Source organism: Emys orbicularis, chromosome 14 (genome assembly GCF_028017835.1).
Source record: "Emys orbicularis isolate rEmyOrb1 chromosome 14, rEmyOrb1.hap1, whole genome shotgun sequence".
NCBI lineage: Eukaryota > Metazoa > Chordata > Testudines > Emydidae > Emys > Emys orbicularis.
In genome coordinates, this window is record NC_088696.1 from 21,079,944 (window position 1) to 21,098,147 (window position 18,204).

Genomic DNA, 18,204 nt, shown 5'->3' on the forward strand with positions numbered 1-18,204 from the left:
CCTTTTAAAAAATGATATATATTTGATAGGACCTCAAAAACCTACCCCAGAGAGTAGATTCTAGGATCTGCAATAAAACCATCATTACTGTTCAGATTGCACATGTTATGTGGATTGGGGACCAGTGCTATAATTCATTGGTGGCTTTTCTTTTCTCTCCAGTGTGTCAAAGCTTTAGTCTATTATGATGTACACTCTTGTAAACTAGATACTGGTAACGAAAAAGGAGATACTCCCCTCCATATAGCTGCTCGTTGGGGCTATCAAGGAATAATAGAAGTGCTGCTGCAGAATGGAGCCAACCCAGATATTCAAAACCGGATGAAAGAGACTTCCCTGCAGTGTGCATTAAATTCCAAGGTATTCTTCCCAATCTGCTAGCAGGGAGGTTTTTAAAATGCATTTCCACAGTGATTTAGCTGTATTTGAAGCTTAGCTGTGAATGGGATATGTGGGCATATACTCTTACAATTAAAAATAATTTCCATTCACTTTTAAGAAAGGAAGCTCATATTTTACATCTTAAAATGCATGGCAGTGTTTTTTTTTTTAATATGGAACATAAACAGTGCAAATTGTTGCTTTAATCTGATCCATCATAATCTCTTTTGCTGATATTAAGTGGTTGGCTAATTTCTGTTTCCATCAGTAAATTCCTCTTAAAATTGAGTTACATTGTATCTCTTCATTAATATGTTTTCTGCAGATTTTATCATTGATGGAATTAAACTACCTAACATTTGAAAGGGGACAGAGTGCTTCTGAGGTAACAGTGTGAGTTGCTAATCTTTTGCATACATTTTAGCTGTTTAACATAAGGATGTAAACCCTCTTATTTGTTTTGTTTTTGTTGACCTGATTAAAGTCTCCAGTTAGGTCTCCTCAGCATTCAGCAGACACCTTCAGCAGAGGGTCATCTGTCTCCAGCTTGTCATCAGCGTCAGCAGATACCAGACAAGAAGAAATTAAAAATAATTACAAAGAGGTAAGAGTAATAAAAGCTTGGTATTTAGCAGTGCAAAGGTAGCCTTGAGTGTCAATTCTACAGTGTCATTTTAAATTACTCCCCCAGACATAGCTGTCGGGGATAGGTAATTAACAGTAAGCAATAAGCATAAGCTAGTCCAGCACTGATAGTAAACTAAGGGAGAGCTCCAGGAAAGGGCAATGGAAGTTTTTTCACTTCAGCCAAAGGGAAAAATCCTCACTTGTGTCTCCTTTAAACACACTATGACTTTCCTGCTCTGAGAAGGATTCCATGGAAAGAAAGCTCATGTATTATACTTTCTCAGCACTTCACTAAACATAAGTAAGTAGTCAGAGATGGTTCCATGAACAATGAGGTCTTTCAGTACTGTTGCACTAGGTAGGAATCTTCTCTGTACAGGAGCACCGAGTGGAGCACCCATTGGGCTGGAATACTGTGAATAACAAGCTGCTGCTTTGTGTGTGAATCAGAAATGTGCCAAGTAAAGACTCATTCCCCAAGTGTGAGGAAAACCTCTGAAGACACCTGGCACTATATATATCCGGGTGTGGAGGAGGCACACTACTGGTGTTAGGGCAGATGGTGAAGCACTGCTATTCCGAGGTATTGGCTGTCATCTTGGTTTCTAAGCATACATTTTTGCTTGACTCTTAGGAAGTGTTAATGATGGAACTGTATTTTTTTTTAAAGTGTACCTTGCAGCTGTTAATATCACAATATGGTTAACTGGGTGCTCTGTGTGTTCGTAAGCTCCTGGGGGCTTTCACTCTTCCATTCTGTCTATAAAAGTCAGCATCAGAATCAAATAACATCTTATGGTATGTTTTAAAATTAATAATAGAAAAGAGATGATTCTACACAGGGAGTTGACAAGGAACGTGATGAAGTGCAAACAACTAGCTTTTGTAATAAACCACAGGAAGTCAATTTTCAGACCATCGTAAGGAATATATCTCATCTGCTGCCGTGCCTGCATGTCATTTGTCCAGTTCCAATATATCCAAAATACGGCTGATAAAATCCACTCTTACCAGGTCACTCCTCTTTGAATTTCCACACTCACTTCCTCTCACCTTCCACCTCAAACCCATACTTCTCATCTTCTTTTCCCAAGCCCCGCTCAACTCCACCCTGACCTCTCAGGTTTAATTTCTTCTTCCTCTTCCTACTCCTCTGTTCCTTCCAAGCCACCCTCTTAAATATCTTTGTCTCCTTCCATACTACCTCTTGCTTAGAATTCTCTTTCCTTCCTTTTACAAAAAAAAGGACACATCCCTCCTCTCTTCATTCAAATCTCTTCTTAAAACATTTATTCTAGGAGGCTCTTAGATAATTACTCCAAAAAGCATGAAGGAGCATGAGTGGAAAATGTGAATTCACACTGTGGTATTATCAATCTCTTCTTGGATACTGCGTTTATTTGTGTGTACACTTTTTCCAGTGTGTAATTTACACTGTAATATCCTTATAACAGGTCCATGTCTGTGTGTACAGAGCCAAGCCCAGTAATGTTGCTCCATAAATAAGGTATAATGCACACAAAATCTCACCCAATAACAGATTGAGGATTTGTTTTTTCTTAAAGGGACAAACTTATCACACTCCAAAGGCTGAGTCTGTAGTTCAAACCAGGAGAAAAGATTACTAGCAGCTTATACCTTAGTCTGTTGAGGTTAATGGCCTTTCTGTAATCCAACTGTAGTTCATTACTGTTAGCCAAGTTTCACATGGGCTCACTGCTATTACTCCCGCTAAGCAAGAAGACCAGAGTCTAATTCTGCAAATTCTCCATGTAGGGAATTGCCACTGGAATTAATAGGAGACTGGCAGGATTGGCTTTACAGGCTGTAGGATTAGACCATGGGCTAAGGGGTCAATGCAGTCTTTATCCATCCACGTTGCTGGCTGCTAAATAACTATTTGTCCAAACAATTCAATACAAGGAGAGACTTATTTGGTGTCCTACACAAATGACTTGCCATGACTTACTGGCACCATGGAAAAGAACCATTAGTAAAGAGATGGGCAAATAATTTTGGAAATTTCTTGCCTAAGGATCTTTCAATAACTGCTTTACCCTCTGGCAATGGAACAAAATAGCAAGTAAGTGGGTGAAGTGAAGCAGACTTTGTCAGGTGGAATTCTGCATCTTGTAAGCTTGCATGCAAAGGAAGGTACAGTTCTTCCATTGAGGAGAGAAGAACCTGGAGGGGTGCCAGACTTTTTTATAACCATTAATGAATCATGCATAAGCTACACAACAAATGGCAACGTTCCTCTGACTAGGTGGCTGCTGATAAACTCCCATGCGTTCTTGGATGCATAAGGATGTGAGTGTTTAACAGAAAGATGACCAGAGAGCTGTGTATCCCTACTATCCCATTCCATTACTGTAAGGCTGTAAGCTATAAGATCAGACTCTGACAATAGTCATGACCTTATTTTGATCTCTCTGGCAGAGTTGGACACAGGTTTAATGTAACAATATGCAAAATAACCTGTACAAGTCCCCATCCAAGTCCCTCTTCATCTTTGAGTAGATGCCGCATTTCTGCATGCCCAGGACATCCCTGCTGACTGTGACAATCCCAAGATTGTGGTAAACCTCCTTTGACAATTGAGGTTTTACAGCCTCAGGTGACACCATCCCGCACACATAGTCCGGGGCACCAAGCGAGTGAAGGCAAAGCATAGCATTCTAAATGGGGAGCAGGGAGGAACAGCAAAGCCTTTTCTACACTATAGTAAGTCTCCTAGCCCAGTGATTCTCAACCAGGGGTACATGTACCCCTGGGGGTACTCAGAGATCTTCCAGGGGGTACTCAACTCATCTAGATAAGTGTTTCTCGACCTGGGGGATGGAGCCCCCACGGTGGTCATGGGATGGGTTTGGGGGGGTGGTCACAAGTGTAGGGACAACATTAGGAGGTGTCATGCAGGGCAGTTGCCCAGCGATCCATGCCATAGGGGCCTCCTGTGAAGTTAAGTTACCTGCTTCAGCCCTTGGGGGCAGGACTTGGGATTCAGACAAGGCTCACAAGTGAAAAACAGGCTCAAGTATCGCACTGAAATATAAAAAGAACAGGAGTACTTGTGGCACCTTAGAGACTAACAAATTTATTTGAGCATAAGCTTTCGTGGGCTACAGCCCACATCCGAAGAAGAGGGCTGTAGCCCACGAAAGCTTATGCTCAAATAAATTTGTTAGTCTCTAAGGTGCCACAAGTACTCCTGTTCTTTTTGCGGATACAGACTAACATGGCTGCTACTCTGAAAACTGAAATATAAGTACAATATTTATATTCCAATCGATTTATTTTATAATTATATGGTAAAAATGAGAAAGTGAGCAATTTTTCAGTAACAGTGTATTTTTATGTCTGATTTTGTAAGCAAGTAGTTTTTAAATATGGTGAAACTGGGGGCACTCAAGACAAATCAGACTCCTGAAAGGGGTACAGTAGTCTGGAAAGATTGAGAACCACTGTCCTAGCCTACAGTGTTAGGCAACATGATGGCAAAATGGCAGAGCCCTGTCTACTCTATGACTTCCACAGTTGCTACAACTGGTGGAGCCACACTGGTATTGAATGATGGCTGAAAAGTTTGCTAATGTAGCTGCTGCCTTAAGGCATTCAAGCTATGCTGTGGGTGACTGCTGTGGGCTACTGTGTTGTGTGGGAACTTCTGGAAGAGCCCTGTGCAGTTGCACTGCTTCAGTAGGCATAATATCTCTACTGCTTTCAAGGGTCAATTTCCTATAGTAAAGTTGCAGTCTGTTCCATTTCCCAAACAGCAGCACCCAATTGGTGGATTGGGAATAGGGTTGCCAGGTGTCCGGTTTTAGACTGGAACGCCCAGTCGAAAAGGGGCCCTGGTGGCTCCGGTCAGCACTGCTGATGTAGCTGTTAAAAGTCCAGTCGGCAGCGCAGCGGGGCTAAGCCAGGCTCCCTACAGCTCCTGGAAGCAGCGGCATGTCCCCCCTCTGGCTCCTATGCATAGGGGCAGCCCCTGTCCCAAGCACCGCTCTGCAATTCCCATTGGCCAGGAACCGCGGCCAATGGGAGCTGTGGGTGGGGGCGGGGGCACCTGCAGACAGGGCAGCACACAGAGCCACCTGACTGTGCCTCCGCGTAGGAGCCAGAGGGGGGACATGCTGCTGCTTCCGGGAGCTGCTTGAGGTAAGTGCCGTCTGGAGCCTGCACCTCTGACCCTCTCCCATGCCACAACCCCCTGCCCCAGCCCTGATCCCGCCCCTCACCCCCCAAATCCCTTGGTCCTAGCCCGAAGCACCCTCCCGCACCCCAAACCCCTCATCCCCAGAGTCCACACCCCCAGCCAGAGCCCTCACACTCCCCACCCCAATCCCAACCCCTTGCCCCAGCCAGGAGCCCCTCTCACACTCTGAAACCCTTGGTTCCAGCCCGGAGCACACTCCTACATCCCAAATCCTTCATCCCCAGCCCCACTCCAGAGCCCGCCCGCCCCCCAACCCCTTGCCCCAGCCCTGATCCCCCTCCCGTCCTCTGAACCCCTTAGTCCCAGCCTGGAGCACCTTCCTGCACCCCAAACACCATATTCCTGGAGCCCTCACAGTCCCCCCCAACCCCCTGCCCCAGCCCTGATCCCCCTCCCACCCCTCCAAACAACCTCAGTCCCAGCCCAGAGCACCCTCCTGCACCCTAAACCCCTCACCCTGAGCCCCACTGCAGAGCCTACACCCCCAGATGTAGCCCTTGCCCCCCTGCCCCGCACCTCAACCCCCAGACCGGAACCCCCTTCCACACCCTGAACCGCTCATTTCTGGCCCCACCTCGGAACCCGCACCCTGAGCCCAGAGCCCGTACCCCCTCCCACACCCCAACCTCCTGCCTCAGCCCAGAGCCCTCTCCCATACTCCGAACCCCACGGCTCCACCCCCCAGCCCAGAGTCCCCTCCTGCACCCCAAATCCCTCATCCCTGGCTCCACCCCAGAGCCCGCACCCCCAGCCAGAGTCCTAACCGCCTCCCGCACCCCCAACCCCCTGAGCCAGCCCAGTGAAAATGAGTGAGTGAGGGTGGGGCGAGCGAGCAACAGAGGGAGGGGGGATGGAGTGAGCAGGGGGTGGTGCTTTGGAGGAGGGGCAAGGGTGTTTGGTTTTGTGAAAGTAGAAAGTTGGCAACCCTAATTGGGAAGAGATAGGGAAAGGGGAACGTTATGGAAAGTACAGACCTCCCTGATCTGATTTGATTTGTTTTATTGTAGATTTATACAAACATATATTGCCTATCCCCGGATTGCTTTTACCATAGATTAGAAATATGGTAATCTAACAAAATTAATTTTAGCAACCTCTTCAAAACCAGGATGAAAACGGGGGGAGTGGAACCCATGAACCACTCTAGCCTCAGAGTCCCTTGCCCTCAAACACCTATCCCAATCTCCTCCCCAAAAGCCTGGAGAAAGAGATTATCCCAATAAACAGTATTTTCCTCTCCAACTGATTCTTTCTTTCTTACTATATTTGTAGAGAAAAGAAACATAAGACTAAAGCTTCTAAAATAAGTCCGAGAAAGAACTAAGACCCTAGTCCTACATTTTGATCCTTACTGGGAGATTCTTGAGTCCCCATTGAATTCACTTGCTCCTCCATTTATTTGGTCCACTCATGCAGATCCAATTGCAGGATCTGGGCCTATGTAGCAGTTCTGTTTATCCAAACCAGAAGCCATCTTTAATTTTGTACGGGACAGAAAACAATAAATTATGTATTTTCATCTAGAAGTTATTTAGAGATATTAAGTAGTTTATGCCCCAAATGTAGGTTTTGTAATAAATTTGTTGCAATATATAATTATATATTCATTTTTTTTTTTTAAATTACAAAACATAGATTTTGGGTTTTTGCAATTCCAGCACTGAAATACTGAGCTAGTGCACGAGAACCAAAAAGTGAAAACCAGTTAGTCTGTTTCTTTGTTGAAACTGAAAGCAATACAAATGTAAACAAAAACCATAAATCTCAGATGTTTATCATCATGGTCCAAGTGGTGTAATGTTGAAAAGTAAATTCAGTTTTAATCATCTAAGTTGGTATTAGTAACAGGGACAAGGAGACTTGTTTTTAATGATTAATTTATTTATTTTGTGTTCATAATATGACTGCTAATGTGCCTTCAAAAATACTTGAGTGAGTAATTTTAAAGCAGACCTCTCCATTAATTGCAGTATTTTCTTTGGAAATTGAAAATGTTTTGTTCACCCATCAGTTATACCCTTTCTATCTGGCAAAGGAATGTGTCTGTCTGCCTTTTGAATGTGCTCAGATACTACCAGTGATGTGCAAGGTAGAAATTTCTAGATAGAAGCTGAAATGTTAATATAATTTAGGAATGAGGTCAACTGCCACAGTATCTTATGCTGAAACATCTTTTTATACACTAGTATCACTGGTGATAGCACAGCCCTATGAATATTTGTTAAAATGCTGGTATACAGGGTCATCAAAGAGCTTTTAACATGCTTTTGCAGGTGCAGCAAAAATACTGCATGTTTTTATACCTTTTCAGTGATGTGTCATAGTAAGTTTTAATTATTTTTAAAAAAGCAAACTCCATATTTAGAATAAATTTAGATTTTGGGACCAATTTGACAATGTTCATTTTAACACTGAAGTAGAGTAGAACTTATAACTACTACAAACCACTAATATGCAGATACAGAAATGCAAAACTAGAAACCACGTTTTGACTCAACTACTATTTAAAAAAGAAAAAAAAAAGGACCCCTTTTGGCATCAACTACCAGCCTAGCAAGAGCCCAAAACAGTAGCATTATCCAGGGGGAGCTACATGCCTTTAATAGCTTTTATTTAATGTTGGATCCTAAATAAAGGTACATGCATAATTGCTGGTGAAGTAAAAAAATGTATTTGCTGTATTAACTAGCATGGGCTTATTTACATATGCATCATATGTGTTCTGTATTTAGATAAGTAATGATTATCTTCTGCTATGCAATTCAAAAATCATCGAATGGCTATAGGCCTTATACAGATTTTGTATTTCATAAGTTAATAACGTTTTCCTTTAAAACTTTATCAATATATCTGAAATGAGCCAGCTGTAATCCTACAGCATCAGATTAGGAGGTTAATAAAGGACACTGGATTTTCAGAGTACAGTTTAATACTAGTATTACTAAAGCAACTAAAATTCCCTTTTCTGATTTTATATACAGATAGAAAAACTCTTACGAGCAGTTGCTGATGGAGATCTGGAAATGGTAAGTTCTTAGAATGACTTGATGTAGAGTACTGAATTCCCAGCTATCCTACTGAAGTTGAGGAAGCTGTTTACACATAACACTGGATGGAGAATGCATAGTCAATTTCATTTAAAAAAAATATGAATCAAGTGCTGATTAACTTATGCTGCTGTGAATATTCATTTCACATTCCAAAAGTACTCAGCTAACAATATTTTTAAGTCAGTAATTTGAAATTACTTGGTGCTCTAGAGAATAATTTAGATCTGAGCAAATATAAAATATTGTCTGTTAAAGGAGAAAACTATGGATATAATTCTTTTAAACATGTTGCTCTTTATTCATTGATTTGAAATATATTAGTTTTATTCTTTTATTTGGTGCCCTTGTGATTTTAAAAATAAAACAAACTTCAAGCTGATGTATCCTATGCTTATTTAATTTAGAACAGAGTTCCTCAAATGTGCTTAGTAGCACTCCAGCCCAAAGAAAGAATTGTTCATAATGTCTTCCAGCTCAGATAGAAGCTACTTTCAGGGCACTATATAAATGCATATTAGAAACTGCTTTGATCCAATTATTTTTGTAGCACCAAACTATAATCTAGGTGGCAGGCCTAGAGCTGCTCACCATTGGTGAAATTGGGACATTATGCTAGTTTTGGTCTGGTGTATCTCTTCACTAGAGTTTCTTCAGATTTATTCCAGTATCAGCGAGAGAAGAATATGGCAAAGTCACTGTTCCTGTATTACTGTTTTCCTTTCTTCTGTGTTTTCTGAATCCTTGTTCTTTTTGCTGCTCCACAGGTTTTTGTCTCCATCTCTATGAACAAGGCTTAAGGGTTTTGGAGTTCTTTTGGGTGCCACTTTATTAGGATATTGTGTTTTTTTTTTTCTGTTATATTCCCTCTTCTGTTTTTTTTTATTCTGAGTAATTTATACACTATTGTTCCTTGTGAATTAAAGCCAGCATTTTAAAAATGTGCACATTACCCCAGTTTGCATGTGCAAAGAGCTCAGACTTCAAGGAAGTTCACAACTCAGTTTCCTTTCATATGTTACAGCAATTATGAAAATTTGAAGTTGGCAAATACTTCCTGAACTCCAAGTTGCCAGCACCTTTAGTAGAGACTGACCAAAGCTCAAAATCAATCTGAACAGAAAGTTTCAACTTGCTGATTTTAAGCACTCCCTATTCACAGTGTAGACATAGTACATATATAACATATTTGTGCATGTACTGTAGGATGGAAGTCTGGCTTTTCTTATTTAGTGTTTGTGGCAATAGCAGAGACCATGAATGAAAAGTTAAATTGGCATTTGTATGTCATCAGCAAGTACAAAGTAAAAATGGGTTTAAATAGTACAGAATTTGGGTATATTTTGACTTTTGTACTTCACTTCCAATAAAGAGCTGACTTCTACAGCAATATGACCATGAACATTTAGATCCTATAATTTGCATTACTTACTGTCTGTCTTGATACATTTGAGCTACTATAGCAATTTCCTTCTTTTCTTCTGAAATACTTGAAAATTATGGTACTTTTGAAGACATTTTACTGAAAAATAGCAGCTTACATTTAAAAAAAATTAGAGCTCTAAGTTTGGGGTATACATGGGTTTTTTTGTTTTTTTTTTAATACTCATCATAAAACAGAAGATTGTGAAAACCCTGTTACAGAGTATAAGATATACTGGGTTTATGTACAGTATGTACATAATGAATCTTTCTTAAAATTCCCATAGGGTAACACATACCAGGATTAACAGTTACGTTGATATGGCATCATACAGTCATCTGTCTGAATATAATATATATTATGTAGTTGATTCTCTAGTGCAGTGGTTCCCAAACTTGTTCCGCCGCTTGTGCAGGGAAAGCCCCTGGCGGCCGGGCCGGTTTATGTACCTGCCGCGTCTGCAGGTTCGGCTGATCGTGGGTCCCAGTGGCCGCGATTCGCTGCTCCAGGCCAATGGGAGCTGCTGGAAGCGGCAGCCAGTACGTCCCTCGGCCTGCGCCACTTCCAGCAGCTCCCATTGGCCTGGAGCAGCGAACCACGGCCACTGGGATCCGCAATCGGCCGAACCTGCAGACGCGGCAGGTACACAAACCGTCCCGGCCCGCCAAGGGTTTTCCCTGCACAAGCGGCAGAACAAGTTTGGGAACCACTGCTCTAGTGTCTTCTATACCAGTCAGATGGTAGGTATAAGTTTACCTACTAGCTGATTAAGAAAAGGAAAGAACCATCAGTACTACTGTACACTCATTAGTTAAGTAAACATGTAAACCCCACATTTACACAACTGACCTCATTGATTAGTTCAAGGTCACCCAGCAAGTCATTGTCAAACGTAAGATTAGAACGCAGATTAGCTGGTTGCTAGAGCTATGCCTAGTCCTCATTGCCTCCTATCATTAGACATTTTAACTTTGTGAGACCATTTCCTAATCTGTAAAATGGGATAGTAATACCCACTTGCCTGGGGCTGGGGACATCTTATAACCTGTTTATTTTCAGACTCACATAGAGTAAATATTGTTGCCCTGTTTTACAAATGGGTAACCTGAGATGCAGAGAGGCTAAGTCCCATATTTCTAAAAATGGTATTTTATTTTGGATGCCCAACTTCAGACCACTGTGAGTCTGATTTTTTCCCCAAAGGTGTGGAGTGCCTGCAGTTCCCATTGGCTTCAGTTGGAGTTATGGTTGCTCAAAGCTGAAAATCAGGCCCCACGTGTCTCAAGTTGGGCATTCAAAAACTCAGCTATGTGTAATAAGAGGAGGCCACTTTCGAAAATGCTGCCAAAGTGTCTTGTCAGGGAGGCACTTGTGATGATTTAGGGGTCTTGTCTGTACTGCTTCTGAATCGGAGATGATTTTACAAAATTGTATCATGAAATTACTGTGCCATGGAAAGCTTATATGTATGTGGATCCACTCTGAGTTAGCAAGGTTTTGTCATGTCTCTCTGCCAGGCCAGAGACAATGGTGAATGATCAACTCTCAGTGTTTTTCTATTTAAAGTCAAATACAGTAACTCCTCACTTAAAGTCGTCCCGGTTAACGTTGTTTCGTTGTTACGTTGCTGATCAATTAGGGAACATGCTCGTTTAAACTTGTGTAATGCTCCCTTCTTTGGCAGCCGCCTGCTTTGTCTACTGCTTGCAGGAAGAGCAGCCCCTTGCAGCTAGCTGGTGGGGGCATGGATCAGCATCCCCCTATCAGCTCTCCGCTCCCCTAAGTTCCCTGTGCAGCAGCTGCCTGCAGTTCAGCTATGTCCCTCCCCCCACTGCCATGTGCTGCTCCTGCCCTCTGCCTTGGAGCTGCTCCCCGAGACTCCTGCTTGCTGTGCCAGGGGGGAGGGAAGGAAGAGGGGGGCTAATGTCAGGGTGTCCCCTCCCTGCTCCTGCACCCCGCTTACCCCATCTTCCATAGAGCAGGGCTCAGGACTGAGGGAAGTTGCAGCAGCTGCCGTCTCAGCAAGCTGATCTAATTAACAAGGCAGTGTACTTAAGGGAAATGCGCATATCTCCCTCCATTCCTGCTGCCTTGCAGAGTGAGAGAGTTAACCCTTGAGGGCTCAGCCAATTGCTAGTTCATCATTTAGCAGTAAGGGAAATATCCCACCCTCTGACTTCTCCACCTCAACCAAGCTTCACAATCATCATCACTGTGTACCAGTATTAAATTGTTTGTTTAAAACTTATACTGTGTGTGTGTGTGTGTGTGTGTGTGTGTGTGTGTGTATATATATATAATATAGTCTTTTGTCTGGTGAAAAAAATTTCCCTGGAACCTAACCCCCTCATTTACATGAATTCTTATGGGGAAATTGGATTCGCTTAACATCGTTTCGCTTAAAGTCGCATTTTTCAGGAACATACCTACAACATTAAGTGAGGAGTTACTGTACCTTGGGACAGAGGGTTTGCTCTTGCTGAGAGAAGATAGTTCCTCCTCTGGTCTGAAGGGAGGGTGGGGTTGTAAGTAATGGAAATTTACCAGGCGGAGACCAAAATTAGCAGGTGACCCCAGCAGGAGTTTTATGAAAGGACTGGGGGAGAGCCATTTTGCACCAGATTAAGAGTAGGGACCCTGCTGCAGGTGCAGGGTAGGCAAGGGAGCAGAGGATCCTCCCTACCTTGTTGACAGAACACAAATGATCCCTCTTGGACTGCTAAGGGAAGGGTAAGCTAGTGAGGGACATTGTGTTTAGAATGTTCTATTGTTTTGTATGAGCTCTGCTCTCCTGTGCTGTGCTGTGACTGAATATAAAGATCATAAAGATGGTAGACTGTGCAAAGTGTGTGTGTGTGTGTGTGTGTTGACTGCTTCACAACTACTGGATGTTCCCGAGGGAGTTAAACAGTAAAGCAGAAGGTTCAGCACTGATGTCCTAGTACATTAGAAATCTGAGGCCTGGGTCTTACTGTGGTTCAGACACTGATATGTTATGTGGTCTTAGGAAACTCAAGTGAGTTGCCTGACCCTCAGTGTCTCATCCATAAAATGGGGGTATTTACCTTCTTCATGATTAAGTCTGTATATAAGAATAAACTAAACGTGCACAATTTCACATTAATTTGCACAAGTGATTTTTTTCACAGTTTTGCCAAAGCCTAAAGCATATGAGAAAAATATTTAAGACAAATGAAACAAATTACTGAGGTTTCAGCTGGAAAGACTGAGTTCCAACACGGATGAACCAGTATTTGACAATGCAGCATACAGAGTAGTGCAATCTCTGCATTCTGATGACAAATCTCTTGAGTTTATACCTTGTGGCTTCTCTTATTACAGTTGCTGAATGGAATTGCTGTATGTCCTCTTGTAAAACTGTTCTTTGTGAAAGGAGTTGTCTGACTGGCTGGCACAGGTTCCAACTGTGGGTATCTGTTAAAAATATGATTATTTTAAAACCCTTATCTTGTTCTTGACAATCTGAAGTCTGTTTCCATAGGAACAGAAGCAGCAGTAGAGTCATTAGCACTGTTGTAGATTTTTGCTGTGACTGCTAGCTGAGCTTTGCAAGAGCAAATTTTTAAACAAATCCTAAGGAGCCTAAAGATTTTAAAAATTCTTATGCTGTGGTTGTGCAGGAAGCCACAAATAAACAGTTCTTTGCCTCCATCATAGCATCTGGAAAAGCTTAGACAGCAGATTTGTTCGGGCTGTAGATAGCCTGGTTAATCCAGAGTGTCTTTGCTCAGTGTCTGGTTCTTTGGAAGGAAACTTCTTATTTTGCAGATAAAAGTAATTTGATTTTTGGCAAGCTGTTTGGTGCTTTGGTGGTCAGTTGTTGTTTTTTTGCGGGAAGGTAGCTGGGAGAAAACCCTCACAGAAATGACTTAGTTTTATGTCTAATGTTGCTTTCTGAGGTACTGGAATCGTTGGGGAGAGCTTCATGGCATGACCTATGCTTTTGATTAAACATCAGATATTTATGTCCTTTCTGGAGGGTGAAGGCTGTGTCCATTATTGGTGTAGATTGCTAAGAGTTGTATTAGAGAATGCTTACTACCAAATGCTTTGAAGGAAACTTTTATGTGGTTTTTGCTCAAGAAACCACTGCTTGCAGTGAATGATGATTATCAGTCTTCCATTTCTGAGTAAGTCTGCTGAGAAGCTTGTGGTAAAATAATTCTCTCAATATGTGGATACTTCAGATCTCCCTCTGCTCTAGGACCAGACCTAACTTTAGTACAAAGTCTGACTGATTGCGTCTTGGATGAAGATCATGTGTTCCTGCTGGTATTAGAAGACCTGTCAGTTTTCAGACCTATTAGAAGCCTTCAGTTCTATTGATCATGGAAGGGTGTTGATTTTTCCACAAACCTTAGCAGGAGTAAATGCTGCTTTTCAACAGCTTTGTTCTTTTCTCTAAGAGGTCCCAATGGGATTTAGCTAACAACTGCCCATTTCATAGAATCATAGAACTGGAAGGGACATCGAGATGTCCTCTAGTCCAGTCCCCTGCACTCACAGAAGGATTAAGTATTATCTAGACCATCCCTGACAGGTGTTTGTCTAACTTACTCTTAAAAATCTCTAATGATGGAGATTCCACAACCTGTCCAAGGCAATTTATTCCAATGCTTACCCCACCCTGACAGGAAGTTTTTCCTAATGTCCAACCTAAACCTCCCTTGCTGCAATTTAAGCCCATTGCTTCTTGTCCTGTCCTCAGAGGTTAAGAAGAACACTTTTTCTCCCTCCTCCTTGTAACAACCTTTTTTGTACTTGAAAACTGTTATCATATCCCCTCTCAGTCTTCTCTTTTCCAGACTAAACGAACTCAGTTTTTTCAATCTTCCGTCATAGGTCATGTTTTCTAGACCTTTAATCATTTTTGTTGCTCTTCTCTGGACTTTCTCCTATTTGTCCACATCTTTCCTGAAATGCGGCACCAAGAACTGGACACAATACTCCAGTGAGGCCTACTCAGCGCGGAGTAGAGTGGAAAAATTACTTCTCGTGTTTTACTTACAACACTCCTGCTAATACATCACAGAATCATGTTTGCTTTTTTTGCATCAGTGTTACACTGTTGACTCATATTTAGCTTGTGGTCCACTATGACCCCCAGATCCCTTTCCGCAGTACTCCTTCCTAGGCAATCATTTCCCATTTTGTATGTGTGCAACTGATTGTTCCTTCCTAAGTGAAGTACTTTGCATTTGTCCTTATTGAATTTCATCCTATTTACTTCAGACCATTTCTCTCATTTGTCCAGATCATTTTGAATTATAATCCTGTCCTTCAAAGCACTTTCAACCCCTCCCAGCTTGGTATCGTTCGCAAACTTTGTAAGTGTACTCTGTATGTTATTATCTACATCATTGATGAAGATACTGAACAGAACCGGACCTAGAACTGATCCCTGCGAGACCCCACTTGTTATTTCCCCAAGGAGTCTCAATTGTGGGATCTGCAGGTTCTACTTCCTTATCCCTCTTACTCAATTTATAGATGGGGCTATTTGGTGGATAAGGGAGAGGGCACAGAGTGCACTGTTTTCAGTATGTGGATTACACTCAGTTTTAAATCTTCCTTGACCAACCTGGATGACACAGGTGAGCGCCTTAACTATGTCTGTTTTGAGACTGAGGTGTGACGGCTAAAATTTGGTCCAGATGAATTTGAATTGGTGCTAGTAGGTTGAGGGAAGGAGTTAGAGGATATGGGAGAGACAACACTGGCCCCTTTGAGGGTATTTGTCCGCTATCAGTTGCCCTAAATGGCAACTTGGACAGTGTGTTAGATCCTCAGTAGTCTTCAAAGAATTAGTTTAATAATATAATATATGGAGATATACCTATCTCACAGAACTGTAAGGGACCCTGAAATATCATCGAGTCCAGCCCCCTGCCTTCACTAGCAGGACCAAGTACTAATTTTTGCCCCAGATCCCTAAGTGGCCCCCTTAAGGATTGAATTTACAGCCCTGGGTTTAGCAGGCCAATGCTCAAACCACTGAGCTATCCCTCCCCCCTTTAGTAGGGACTATAATAGGTTCACACTATCCGCATCTGGCCAGGGGGATTACAACATTTTCTCTCTGATGCAGACCCTGTTACAGAACAATTCAATATGGAAACTGAAGCTGGTGCAAAATGCAGCAGCCTGCTTTCTTAAATGGTATATTTCATTAAGAGCTAGGGGACCTGTATTGGTGCTTACTGGTTTTCAGGTGGACTTTAAGCTGTTGGTTTTACCTATAAAACCCTCAGTGGCTTTGGGCCTGCCTATTTGAAAAATCACCATAAAGAACATCTCTGAAATAAATTTAGATTATTTCTGATGCTTAAAATGTGGCAAATACTTTACAGAGGTGATTATCTGGGTAGGGGGATGTTGGTGTGTTTATGCATATAGGGCTAGCTCTTTACTTAGGCAAATAGGAAATGAAGTCAGTGGGAGTTCTGCCTGCCAAAGGCAGGCTTATTCAGGCCACGCTATGGTAAAGTCAGTTGGTTCTTTGAAACACATAATGTGTAATTACTCCTGACATTAAATTGTAGTATTGCTTGTCATTGCCTGTTCTTGTGTGTTCTAGTAGAATGTGTTTTATAGTATACTTCAGAAAGAGAATCTGCTACAGAATAAATATATATTATGGGTATCCAGGGAGCTAGCAGTCTTGCAAAACAGAGCTCTTTAGTCCAGGAGTTGTTTGCTTTTCTGGGTTGCATCTCACTCAGAAATGTAAAGAAGCTGTGAAGTGACATACATTAATTAGCAAGATTAGATTATAACAGCTTCATGAGATACTTAATGTGTGTGTCTATTTAAAAGTGCATTTAACCTTTTGACCAAAATCCTTGGTTAATCCACTGTAATTGGAAACAGATATGCTTGGGTAACATGTTTTAAAGTTTTGGTGAGACATAAATTCAAATCTCATCATTAGCATTTTGAAAGCTTTAATAGGCGGGCGGGGAGGGGGGGGCGCTTATGTTTGTGATTGTGATTATGTTACTCTGTGACAATACAGAGTTGGAGAATAGGGTCTGCAGTGTGAGGGCCTTGCAGATTCTGAAACTATTTAGGGTACTGAAAATTGTTTTCCTGCGGTCAGGGTGCTGCAGTGACAAAACACTGCCCTTTTTAGCTGTTGCTGGACATGCAACACGCTAATCTGCTCTTCTACAATCGCATACTTACCCAAGAGAAGTTCTCAGCTTTGCAGTTTACTGCACTTCAGAGAGGTGAGACCTTACTTGTGAAGAGGGAGGGGAATACAGGTGCAGTCATACTCTCCATGGGATGGTAGGGAGGACAACATATCCCTTTTCTATCTCTATCCCCCAGCACTTAATACCCTGAAACAGGCTTAAGGCCCTCACTGTTTCTCCTGGTGCTCCTTCCAGCTGCTTCTGCATGGGGGCAAGGCCAGGCTATTTATGCTCTTGTGGCTTGCTGAACCACCATGGGGATAAGGAGGAGACCTTGCTGGCACCTGCAGGATTGAAATGAGTGGGTGAAATGGAAGAAGGCTGTAGAAAAGCTGCCCCTCTCCCTTCCTCTTCAGCAGCAGCTTGGAGATCCATTGCCTGTGCACTCCTGCAGCATCAAGCCCCGCTATGGAATCCAGTAAAGATGCTCTTATTTCTGTCTTCAGTTGTCGTGCATTGCCCCCCATCTTTGCCCTATGCCACTGCTCGTTGGAAGGCACAGGGCAGATCTGGGAGAGACTCTCCTCCTCAGCAGTAAGGCCATAACCTCCATTTTCACATTCTCCTGCAGGGGCTTTTAGTGCTGGAGCAGCACACATGCATTTGTTCTCTTATAAATGCTGCTGCCTAAGAGGAGAGGAATAAGATGGCACATGTTAAAGCTTTGCACTCTCCATGCTACTGTAATCCTGCAGCTACTAGACGGGTTCCTCTCTATTCCTGTGGCAGCCCCAGAAGAGCTACGTGAGCCCTGGAAGCCCTTACACCATGCACCAGTTGGAGGGGAAGAGCACCAGCACCAAATAAGTGCCCTTACTCTTGTTTCAGGCTGTTCTTGTGTGCGGGGGTGAGGCCAAGGATAACATGATGCTCTGCCCACTTTGACCCTGCCCTGACACCTGGAGAGGAACAATGCTCCATTTGTTTGGGGCACTACCCTGGGATTTGGGAGACCTGGATTTAATTCCTTCCTTGGCCATGGACTAGCTGTATGACCTTGGGCAAGCTACTTAATCTCTCCGTGCTTCAGTTCCCCATCTGTAAAATGGGGATAATAGCATTGCCCTTCTTTCCAGGTGCTGTGAGGATAAATACATTAAAAGATTGTGAGGAAGTCAGATACTACAATAATGGGCTCCATATAAGTACCTAAGACAGATATAATTACTTGGTACTCCCCAAATCTCATTGGTCTACAATAGGTTAATGAGGTTCTCTGTAAACAAATAAAAACAAAAAAGAACTACTTAATAGTGTTTTTGTTATTTACAACCGCATGTGACATTAACA

At 42.5% G+C, this 18,204-nt stretch overlaps 1 protein-coding gene across 1 annotated transcript in view; it reads left to right on the forward strand.

The window, feature by feature from the left end:
- ANKRD27 (ankyrin repeat domain 27) overlaps window positions 1–18,204 on the forward strand; it is a 72,386-nt gene that overhangs the window by 33,759 nt on the left and 20,423 nt on the right. The window contains exons 18-21 of the mRNA XM_065416588.1: window positions 163–360; window positions 707–766; window positions 866–985; window positions 8,209–8,253. Of these exons, the coding sequence (XP_065272660.1) occupies window positions 163–360; window positions 707–766; window positions 866–985; window positions 8,209–8,253 (423 nt within the window). The remainder of the gene's footprint in view (window positions 1–162; window positions 361–706; window positions 767–865; window positions 986–8,208; window positions 8,254–18,204) is intronic.